This window comes from Microplitis demolitor, chromosome 2, assembly GCF_026212275.2.
Source record: "Microplitis demolitor isolate Queensland-Clemson2020A chromosome 2, iyMicDemo2.1a, whole genome shotgun sequence".
Classification (NCBI taxonomy): domain Eukaryota; kingdom Metazoa; phylum Arthropoda; class Insecta; order Hymenoptera; family Braconidae; genus Microplitis; species Microplitis demolitor.
In genome coordinates, this window is record NC_068546.1 from 24,296,611 (window position 1) to 24,309,175 (window position 12,565).

At 28.2% G+C, this 12,565-nt stretch overlaps 2 protein-coding genes across 3 annotated transcripts; both read right to left on the bottom strand.

The window, feature by feature from the left end:
- Positions 1-667: 667 nt before the first annotated feature.
- Positions 668-10,741, bottom strand: LOC103572192 (uncharacterized). Of its 2 annotated transcripts, XM_008550674.2 has the most exons (11): positions 10,543-10,741; positions 8,581-8,933; positions 8,243-8,352; positions 7,962-8,077; positions 6,904-6,996; positions 4,871-5,037; positions 4,525-4,716; positions 4,292-4,447; positions 3,111-3,278; positions 1,733-2,000; positions 668-1,664 (listed from the first exon to the last, which is right to left on the bottom strand). In XM_008550674.2, the coding sequence occupies exons 3-11, from the start codon at positions 8,256-8,258 to the stop codon at positions 690-692; spliced, it is 2,151 nt and encodes a 716-aa protein (XP_008548896.1). In that variant the 5' UTR covers positions 8,259-8,352; positions 8,581-8,933; positions 10,543-10,741; the 3' UTR covers positions 668-689. The 2 variants fall into 2 exon arrangements, with proteins under 2 accessions (XP_008548896.1, XP_008548897.1); XM_008550675.2 differs by lacking the exon at positions 7,962-8,077.
- LOC103572190 (meiosis-specific nuclear structural protein 1) lies at positions 9,337-10,503 on the bottom strand. The gene is made up of 2 exons (XM_053737047.1): positions 10,336-10,503; positions 9,337-10,218 (listed from the first exon to the last, which is right to left on the bottom strand). Exons 1-2 carry the CDS (start codon positions 10,501-10,503, stop codon positions 9,337-9,339), a joined length of 1,050 nt encoding a protein of 349 aa, XP_053593022.1.
- Positions 10,742-12,565: the final 1,824 nt, after the last annotated feature.

Below are 12,565 nucleotides of genomic sequence, written 5' to 3' on the forward strand. Positions count from 1 at the left end.
TATTTAATCGAGAATCGGCTTACCTTGAAACATTACAATTTCCGGCAACTGCAATCCAAAAATTTACTTGAATCTTTACATTGAACTCTGCGTGTTCAGGAATTAATTTTTTAAATAACAAGTTTTGAACTTCTCCGTAATTTTTCTTATTATCAAAAGCGAGTTCATTGTATTTTTCTTAAATTTTACAACTAATTTATATTTTTCTTCCTAATTTTTATTGATCATATTTACAAACTTGTAAATTTATTTAATTGGTAATTTTTAACAAAATATTCAAACAAAAATAACCTCAATTTAAAACATTAGAATACATAAAAAACAAATTTCGATTTATTTATTTTTTTTTTTGCAACCCGACTAGAGATTCAATTTTCAAATTGACATTGAATCGATGTACATATTTGTATTTAAAAAAACATGTAGATCTAAAAAAGACCCGACATTTTTCAGTCGACCCATTTTGCCCCCTGTCCTAAATAAATAATTTCCAAAATAAATATCAATTAATTTTTTTATTTATAAATTTTCTCGCATAAAATAATCTTACATCTACACTTTTATTATACGTTTATTTTTATATGTATATATATATATATTCATGTATATATATATATATAAGTATATTAAATTAATAATAATTACAGTAAAAAAAATATTTGGTATTAATATTAATAAATATAGCGTAGCTAACACCATTTATTCATCGTTAACGAAGAAAAATGTGATCTAGATCTCCTAGATTTCGGGGGAGTCCACTGATTACTTTTACCAGACAATTCCGTCCGTGAGTTACTCGTTTTCAAAACATGCAACTGCGGCGTAGATGCCGACGAAGACTGTAAATAATTATCATAGTAATTTTTTCTGTCTTTATCAGCATTGAAAATCTCCAATTTATTATTTCTGTTATTATTTTCAACGACATTTCCATAGTCATCATGATAATTCCTTTTGAGAGATTTTCTCGCAGCTGACACAGCAGCTGAAGTCGAAAGTGTTGGGGGCGCGCTTTCGACAGATTGAAGACTCGTGGCTCGATGTAATGAGAGTCTCAGAGGTTTCTTTGGTACTCCGATTGGCATTACCGTCAATGGACGTCTCTTATTATCGTCTTGCAGGCCACCACTGTCAGTAATTAAATGCGACGAACAAGTTGACTGAGTGTCCTCATTACCATTACGATTATATCGGTGGTAAATTGGCTCCGAGTCGAATTCAATTGCCGACTCTGTTAATCCTAATTGATAGTGCGCTAAACTGCTACTACTTGTACTGTTTTTCCGTCTTTGCTGATAATTGTGCTGCTGATTATTATCTGGATAGTAATCTATCACTTCCGCTGCTGATGACCCGCGAATTGATTTACTTTCGCTATTTTTCTTTGTATTTTTACTTGACATTAATTTATAATTCAAATCTGACTGCAGCTTATTCAAATTTGATGACGATGTTGATAATAAATCAGTTGAATGACGACGTGTACGTAAATTAGTATCACTACGCGTTGATTTAGTGGGTGATATACTTGTGACTGTTTGATAAATCGGTAAACTTTTGTCACGTGTCTCTCCATTTGAACTATTTAATTTTAACGACGTTGATAAATTTTCAATGGATTTTTTTCCTGTTATCAGCGACACTTGCGGGCCTTTTTGAAACACCTAAAAGAAGTTTGTTAATTACTAAAATATTGATTAGATATTTAAAAGTAATTTTATATTATCTTTACTTGAACATCTTGACGATTAATCACCGGGTCGATAACTGATATTTTAGTCCTTACGGGTGATGATAATAAATCACGTACTTGTTCTTCTAGATAACTGATACGATGATTAAGACGAAGATTCTCTGATCTTAGGGCTCGTAAGGCCGCTAATGAATCATTTGTTTTTCTTAACACGACAATGTGTGCGGCTTCTGGTGTTACCCCTAGTAATCTTGATAAATCTGACATTGCTGCAGTAACTACCAGCTTACCGTTTACTTCTAATAATCTGTAACAGATTCAAAAAATCATTAACACATGACTTTTATAATAATAAACATACGACTTGAGAAAATTTTTCTAGCATTTATTGAATCGGTTTTATGACTGAAAATAAATGGAAATTTTGTCGAGTGATGATTTATTTTTTAATAAAATTATTAAAAAGTCATCAAGTTTGGAAAGTTTTACATGGCTTTTAAATTAGAGTTTAATTTAAGTTTTCAAAAGTTTTTTTCAATTCAATATTTAGTACTTTTGATTATTTAATTTTTTTTTGTCTCCAAACTTAAAATAATAATAATAATAATAATAATAATAATAACAATACTTATTATTATTATTTAAAAAATATATAAACAATAGTTATTTATTATTATAAACCGTTCAATAAATATATATATATATATATATATATATATATATATATATATATATATATATATATATATATATATATATGCTATGTCCCATTTTGAACATTTGAACATGCAAAGGTTGTAACCTCCCACGCATTTAAAATTATTCCTTTATTAATTATTCATAAAGTTTTCCCGATAATACTATGTCACGTTCATTCTTGATTTCATATATATATATGTATATATTTATTCATACATAAAAAAAAATATTTATATTAATAAATAATAAACATTAATTATAAAATAATTAGTGATAAATAAATAATTAACATAACGGTATAACACGTGATTGTTATATATTTATAATAATTTAAATTGTCAAAGTCAGCAAGTGTTTCTCATAATTGTCATGTCATACAAAAACAAGATGTTAAAAAAATAACGCATAAGTGACTTTTAACATAATTTATATACAAGTTTACAGTAAACTTCCGGCATTGTTTGTTGTAATTATTGATGTGAAAAACTTGAGAAAACTCGCAACTTTTTACTCTCATTGTTTTTTTACCGTTTAGGTAAAGTGTACAGTTAATTATTCTGTTTATTATTAATAATTTTTAGCATAGAAATTATTAGATACGTAAAACATTAAATCAAATCCATTATGAGGTCACGAATTTTATAGCTGGAGATAAGATAAGCCAGGGTTGGAAAAAAAGGAACAAAAAATAATGTGAGAAAGTATAGTAGGGGCTCACCTATCTTCTTTTTGAAGGCCTGAATCTTCAACGGCCCAGTCGACGTACAATCCTGGCGCATTGTCTCGTGGACCCGCACCGAATCTCGGGCTCTTGGGATCTGCGCTCACTTCAATGGCATACACTGATAAATTCATTGATCTCGTTCCACGAGCTTCATTTATACAGCTTTATAAAAAATACAAATGATAGCATTAGAGTAGATAACATAACAAATTTATCGAATCGTTTAAATATAAATTTTTCTATGGGGTGATACTTAAAGATACTCTGATGCTGGTGAAAAAAAAAATATATAAATTAATACATTTCAAAATACGGAGAGAAAAATTTAATTTAGAATGACTGGGCATATCGTCATTCTAGGGATACTTAATGTATACATCTATTTTTTATGATGGACTGCATGGCCATTTTATCTATTCAAATTTCCCTCACTGCAAATCGGTAAAATGACAATACAATATCACCACAACAGCTAATCTAAGGATTTATCATAAGACCATCCTAAGGATAGTATTTGATTAATGAAAAAAAAAAATAAAAATATTGTAAATAAAGAATGATCACAAACTTTAATGATCAAGAACTTGATAAAAATAAAATTTTATTGATTGATCGACTTTTCCCAAATTCCACTCAGACAATTTAGTTTCCCGCCACTCATCCATTTTAAAGGAATTTTATAAATTATAATAAGATTGAACTTTAAATAAAGTCTTGCCTCGGCTCTTGAGATCACTGTAACATGGGATTTTAGACAGTCAGCCCGTTGTGTGCGCAATCGCGAAGGCTCCGCGATCTCGGTGCGCCATCGCAATCAATCGGATCGTCAATTAGCGACACAAATCTTTACGATAACAAAACAGCTGCCGATTTTTAGCAAAAACTAGTGTATGGTCACAAGAGCTAGTTGTCGTATTCTCTAATAAAATATATGAGTTCTTATTATGAAATTAACATATATCAGTATTTCCATTGATACTACGGACTATTAAATTAAGACACAGATATTGTTAAATTAAATAGCCGTTTTGTAATGACAAATGACCGATTCATCGTAACAATAATTTTTTTGCAAATACTTTTAATTGTTATCATAAAATTTTTCTCTCCGTCTCCTTAAATTTCGATAATTTTAATAATGAACCCAGTCATCAGTAATGAAATCACAAATTTACCTAAAAATAGAGTCATTTTTCTGTTTCTCCTGAGTGTCAGCCAATTCCAATGCAGCCTGCAGTGTTCTCATTTCTTCCATAACCGATAACAATTCCAATTCTTCTCGTCCCAATCGATACTCCAATTCCGCTTGCTGTATCCTCGTGTCAATGTTACTTTAAAAATAGCACCAGTTAATTAACTCCAATAACACCAAAAAAATTACCATTCTATTAAAAATAAAATCACTTACTCCGTAATATCTAAACGCTCTAACGCGAGTTTAAGATTTTTAATAGCCAGTCTTTTATTATCAGCGTCTCGTTCCAGTTTATTAACTCTCTCTTCAGTATTTTTTCTGTCAGTTTCATTGAGCGGGCTTGGAAGTACTCCATTTCTTAATGCGAGTCGATTACTCAAATTATTACACAGCTGACTCTTGAGACTACAACACAATTAATTTATGTTTCAATTAAATTCACTTCACCTCATCTCAATAATAATAAAACCCAGCTATCAACGATTTAACAAGCGATTAATTATTTTTACTACAATCGCATGCACATAATGTGCGCAAAATATCCCTGTAAAGTACTCACGTCTGGATAACGTTTTCCTTGTCCCGAAGGGCGACCCTAAGAGCGTCGACCTCTTTATAGTAATCTCTGTTCTTGTGACCGGTAGACAAGGTTATTGCACCGGTAAGACTTCCACCCTTTTTTCTTCTCGGAGTTGTGGTGGATAATGACACCTCGATACTCGCCATCTACAAATAAATATTCAAATTTATCGGATTATTATTTATAAAAAAAATATTCATACATATTTCGGCACTAATGTGGATGTCGAGATATAAATTTTCGATATCTGAATACGGATAAATATTATATTTAATGTTAGAGCTGGAAAACATGCGACCTTAATACGACGGACAAAGTACTAAACAGAGAGTGTAATTTTAGACCTGGAGACAAAGGAAAGAATATGTGTGTATATTTATATATAAATATAAATGAAAGAGTAGTGTAGTGTATGTCGGTATTATGGAAACAGAATATATTTAAATAAAGGGATTATTTTACTGACAAAAAGATCAAAAAGAAAGTTTCCGTTTTTTTTTTTTTTTTTTTTTTCATTATATTGAGTGGAGACTTTCGATGGGTTTTAAATTTTGAGTAAAAATTTTTGAAAAAGACTTTTGTGTTGATATGGTTTCGCGGTTAATATTCGAACGGTTTCGGAAATGAGCGCAGGTAAAAAGGTCAGTGACTTTTTGTACGGAATCCACGGCATAATCTCGTTTGGGAGATCTCGAATCTTCGTACTGGCGGTTTCGGAATAATAGTATATATAGAATTTACAAGGGCGTATATAGTATGGGTTTATAGCTTGAAAAAAGCTATTCAATTTATGTTGTATACAATATACGTACTGTACAATGACTATTATATTCACGTTACATGAACCTTGCAATTGTTTTCGTATAGAGGAAATTGAAAAGGTATCCTTTAATCCAACTTCGCTTAAACTTGAGCTGCACTTTGTACAATTTGCTAATTATAAAATAAGCTCTTGATACTTTTGATCATTATCTTTTTTTCAAACTTCATTTAAATTAATTATAATATTTTTAATAAATTATATAAAAATCAAATTTTGAAATTTTATACCTTTGATTATTTTTTTTGGCTCCTTATTTTTAGAATTCAAACTTTTATAAATTCCGGTCTCTTATATTTATTCAAATTCAAATAAATAATTGATTATTCAAAAAATTATAGATTCTTATATTTTTGAATAAATTATTATGTGCAACTTTACCAAATTTTGTTAAAATAAATAATTTGTCAAGTTTCCAAAAATATGTTCACTTCAAAATTTCATTCTAATAAATTTTTTGGAAAATTATTTTGATAAAGTTCAAAAATGAACTAAATTATTTATTTTAATTTATCATATAGTCTCAAAATTATTTTTGATAAAATTACTTTGCAAAATGACCATCGGTCACTTGTAAATAATTACCAAAAATTGGACATCAATTTTATTCCAAAAAAATATTTAAAAAATCAAAGATAGTAAAATCTACGGCACAATTATAGAGAAAATAAATCTTAAAGACAGTCCCTACGCCATTGGATTTAGTGCATAGCGAGGGGCAATTTAAATAGAGATTTCTCGCAACCAAAACTCATAAGACAAGTCGACCTTCTCTCAATACAGACTCGGAGACTTAAAATACTTAAGCTGCATATAACACCATCCCATAATACATTCACGATGTAATGTTACGATACATTATCCCCATACATAAACGCATAAATCACCTTCTCGCTATCTCCAGACAATTTTATAAACAAAAAAAAAAAAAATATATATATATATATACATATATATAAGAACAGTAATACATAAACACCCTTCTCACCATTCAAGTAAACTTTTCTTCAGTCTTTTTCCCCATTAAATATACACTAATCTCACTGTATATGCTATTTCTTCTTCAACATAAATTACATACAATCATACATCATTTTTTTCTTCCCTTCATTTTTCTTTCATACTCAACTCTACACCACACTAGTTACTTTTCTCAACTGTCTATTATATTACATTTATTTTTGCGTGTTACCTTAGCTTCCAAAGTCTCCAATTGCGCCATTCTCGGTTCTTGTAATAAAAATTGCTGTGAAGATACTGCTGGGTCTACATTATGTAGTGCTGTCTGTAAAAAATTATTCTTTATTCAAATTTCAGTAAAATAAAGTGTAAATTTTTTAAAAAATACAGTGAGTGTTCACAGTAAAAAAATTTATTGCATTTGCGTGAATAAAAAAGTCTTAAAAATTTTGTGTTAAATATTTAAAATTAAGTTTATATATATCAGAGAATGTTAACATTTTTTTAACACAATAGTATTAATTTTTTCACTGGGTCATCATATAAATTTTTTAAAATTTATTGTAATTTTTAAAAAAATCTGCGTAATAAAGGGGAAGATTTGTTAGTCGAGTGTCTAAGTGGAAGTAATTTAATATAAAGAAATTAAACAAGAAACATCATGGATAGGAATATTTTTAGTACTCAGCAGCGCGTGGTGATTAACGTAGTAACTCGCCCGTGTATCCTGGATACACGTGGGATTGTATCAACGGAAACAAAGCCCCATTATATATATATATATATATATATATATATATACACACATGAACATATATATTAAATTATGTAAAATAAAATAAATAAATAAAATTAAAGATTACGTTACATCTACGCGCTAATTTTATTTATTTTTTTTTTACTATTTAAAATTTTAAAATGTTTAGATGAGTATCAAAATAAAACCATCAATTTATTTATATTTTTAAATAGAAAAAAATTATTAATGATTTTAACAAAAATTTTTTTATGGAAAATTTTTTTTGTAAATAACGAAATGTTTAAAACATATGAAAAATGAATTTTTCATTTTAATACAAACTTCTAAACGTCTAGAAGGTATAGTAGTTATTTATTTCCTCATATTTTATGATCGCTAAAATCATTAATCATAAATTGAAAGCCGAGAAAAGTTGTTTTCTATCAGATGTTTTTTTTTTCTTCACACCAGAATGTTAAATTTACCAACATATTTATCCAACGGTGTTGTTATTTTAACAGAGATTTATTTCGGTTAAAAAAATAAATTACCAGTGAAGATGAACGCTGCTGTAGACTTAGAGCGATATCTTCATTTTCATCTTCACCTCCACAGTCCGTTGTGTAAAATAATACACTTTTTTTATTAGATCCTCTGGACCACGCGCCTGAATTTTATGTTTAAATAAATATAATATAAATCAATATATATATATATATATATATATATATATATATATATAAATAAACATACTCACTAAATTACAACTACCGAGAATAGTAATAACTAAATAAATAAATATAAAAATATTGCATGGAAATTTTTTTATCACCTGATCGTCTGCCCATTCCGGATTAATGTTTGATGATAACGATAACTATTGACCGGTGGTTGTAACATCAATATTTCAAATAATAATCCGTTCATCATAATTGCCGCATTCTGATAAAAATAATAACCAAGCAATTAATCATTTTTTTTTTTTTTAAATTATTTAATTCAAAATTTCTTCCTAATTTTACTTTTACTGCAAAATTAATTTCAATAGAAATAAATATCGAGCAAATAAAATGGTAATTAGAGTTGAATGCTTCTTTGTATAAAATATATATATAAAAAAAAAAAAAAAAAAAAAAAAATTTAAGTGATACCATATGCAGTAATTTTTACCTGAAGTAAACGAGATCCGTATGTTGGGTCTAATAATATAATAGACTGGGGATGAATGTGTTTATATATATATATAGATATAGATATGTGTATAGGTAAGCGCATTTATCAACACTGGCCATAAGGGATCGAGTCAGTGAAGCGACAATGGCCACATCTGCTGTCAGTCGACTGTGCCGGTCGTTTTGATCTGGATAATGCACATGGATGATACGTCATATCGGGTCCCAGTGAATTTATCCATAAATCAGGTACTCGAAAATGCCCTTGGGTTGGATTGACGCTTCATACCATATGACAGTTTAACTAATTCACCATGAAATTTCCTCGAATTAACTCCACGGGACAATTATCTGAAAATAATTTTTTTTTTTTAATTAGAATGTGGTAATTAACGACGACACCTTTAATTACACTGTAAAAAATCGATTTTATTTGAAAGTTTTTTTTTAAAATTACTCCGCGTATGGAAATTTTTTTTCAGCAGAGAAATTTCGGATTCAAATTCGGAGTTTTAAATTTAAAAATAAATTTCACTCTGGAATTAAATAAAACCGGATTTAGTACGCGTTCATTCCAAAAATTTTTGAGTGTAATAATTATAAGCTATTTTTAAAAATAAATAATTATTTATTTTGTTAATAAAAACCCATAAATTTATTTTGATAAATTTTTATTTTAAAAAATAGTCCATTAATAAAATTAACAATTTAAATTTTACAAATTTATCAAGTCCGGACTATCAATTTGTTTTTTTTATTTTATCTCTCTAATGATTCCGTTTTTCAAATAAGCGGCAACATTTTTAGCATGTCGGTCGATTAATCTTCTGCGTTGGTCCTCAATTTTAATGCTCGTTATTTCATTCTCAATCCATGATTCTAATTCAAACTCAGCACGTGCCTTGGCCAGAATTTCTTTACGTATTCTCCTTGCGTCCTCGATAAACTTAACTAAATCTTCTTTATACTGTAGTTGTTTACGTTTCCGTGCTTGAGCAGTAAGTCTGCTAAGATTATCCTCTTCCATAACTCTCTTGATAACTTTTTCTGTCAAAATTTCATCTCTTTTACGCGCAGCTTCCTCTAATTCAATGGACTCCAGCATTTGATCCATTAAATCTCTCCCGTAAATTTTCTTACCCTCCCTCATCAGCAATTTATTTTCATTTTCCTTTACAATTAACTCATACTTAATATCCTCAGCGATTAACTCACAAATAATATCTTCTCGCTCATACTTTTCTTTCTTCTTTTCCATATCAATCACAAGTAACTCGCTTACTTTTTCAACCCAACTGTCACGTAATTTTTTTTCGTAATCGCGGGTAATTTTATCCATTTCTTCTCTCAACTTCCTTTCATGTAAATACAAATTATTTTTTTTATCCAGTTCTGCTTCTTCTTCTTGTCTTCTCGCATTTATTACTTCCTTTATTTCTTCCATTATTAATTTTTCACGTCTTAATTTATCGGCCAGCAGATGACGTTTTTTAATTTTTTCAAATTCATGCATGTCGTCAACTATTTTGTCAACTTCAATCAAAATTTTTCGTTCCTCTCGCGCCATTTCTTCTTCACTTTTAAGAACTTCTTTTCTCACAGCAATTTGTTTACGTAAATATCCGACGTATTCTTCCTGCTGATTTTTAATTTTTATTTTTTTTTTACACTCCTTTTCAATAAACTTTTTGTTATCGTAATCAATTAAATCCATTTGTAATTTATCCTGAATAGATTGGGAAATTTTATTAGCCTCCTTCTCGGCAATTTGCGCCTCTAATGACTTTAGCATGTACGCATTACGGAATTGTCTTTCTAATTTAACTATTTCATCATCGCCATGATCAATAACATTCGAATGTTTAAATAAATTTTTTCGTAATCCTTTTTTAATTAAACACTCGGTATTCAACTCTGACATAACTAATTATATTTTTAAAATTAATTTCTAGTACTCTACCTTTTAATTTGAATTTTTAAAAAACAAAGTCTGTAATTAATAACAATTTTATAAAACACCAACTAGTTCACAAAAACTAATTACTTGTTAAGTTTATGACATATATATATATATATAGAGATATATGTTTTTAAATTAACACAGCACTCGAAGCCGGATAACGAGAAACTGACTTTAGACGAACGCCAGTTTGCTGGTGATGCCGCTACCCAGCAGTAAAGTGCCCGGCGATGGTTACAGAGTCAGTTAAATTTATTGGGACCTATCCCTTCTCCCTCTATTTCTCATACCAACTCACTTTTACATCAGTCCCACCGGTCTCGACGACCTACCATTACTTTACCACCACCTTTTACCTTTTATTATTATTATTATTGTTATGAATCAAACGGGATATTTTTATTATGGGAAAATTTTAACTTAATTATAAATATGCTTTACCCAATTTAAAAAAAAAAAAAAAATTACATTTTTTAGTAATTTATCATATGAATTTTTTAGTAAATTATTTGAAAATTTTAATTTTTCAGATGGAAATTTGAAAACTGAAAAGCTTTTAATTTGAATTTTGAAATTGGCGCGATTTTTAAATTTTTTCAAACTTCGCGGTAAAAAAAATAATGCATTTTTTTAAAAAAACTTTTGGACTTGAAAATTATTTCTTTCAATAAATTTTTATTTTACACTGGGAAAATTTAAGCAACAGCAAAAACTAAATTTAAATTTCGCGCGGCATGTGGTCCGAACATGAAACTGTAAAAATTAAATTATTTTCGCTATTTCACGGTTTAAAATGAAAATTTTTCTAGACGATTAAGCGAAAATCAAATTTCCAACTGTTAAATTCATTATTCTAGATCATTACGTTTTTATTTCGATATAAATTTTAAAAATTACAGTGTAAGCACATTCGAGCAAGAAAAAAAAAATTCATTTTTCCAGTTCGAATGAATTTTCAAATTAAAATTTTATTTCCCGCCATTTTATCTTTCAAATTTATAATCAAGTATTAAAAAAAAAAAATTTATGACAGCTAATTTATCGGAGGGATAAAATGGTCCGTTGAAAAAAAAAGTACAGAAAAAAATTAATTTATTTCTTAATTGTTTCTTATTATTTCCAGCTGCCAGACGAATTTAAAAAAAAAATTACTCAAGAAGTAATTAAAATGATTTAAAAGTTTCTAAGCTCAAAAGCGCCAAGATATTAATTTACCTGATAGTGACTAAATTTTTTTTTAAACCCAACGTTTCGCCAACTAATTAACAAAATTCTATCGATAGTTAAATATTTCGACCTTTTTTTTTTTTACTATATCTAACTTGTCAAAATGGCGTGATTTCATATATTTTTTCTGATAACTTATAAGTTAGTAATAAATTCTCCTCAATAACTGACCCTAACCCTAAGAGAAAAGATTGATCTGACAGAATATGATATCATAGAGAATAAAAAAATATTTACTGCTCCTAGACTCGTGATATAAAAAAAATTTCTCTATTTTTCGGGTAGAAAAAATTTTCTAAGCTAAAAAATATTTTAGACATAACAAAATTTAATATAAATATATCTATCTCTTGTTTTTAAAAATAGTAAATTATGTTAATAATAACTGAGGAATTAAGTTGGAATTTTGTTTTTGTAAAGAAATTTCAAATTAAATTATTAGGGTAAAAAAAAATCCTAAGCAACAGAAATTACGTCCTTTGAGACACAAATTAAATCAAATTAATATAATGCGATAGTATTTCAAAGGGTTTATAGATCGATCAGTCGAAAAAGTTGATTGAATGGAAAAGTTAACAACTTTTAATTAAATATTGTTTTAAGCGATCATGTATTTATATATTTAGGTATATATATAAATATAAAAATAAAAATAACTTGTACGAAATGTCTCACAGCCATAAACGTTATTAAGATAATAAAAATACTTTTATCAGCGATGAAATATTACAACTGATCTTCAGAAAAATAAGAAACCGTAAAAAAAGATCTCGAGCACAGAATTATTTTACGGTAC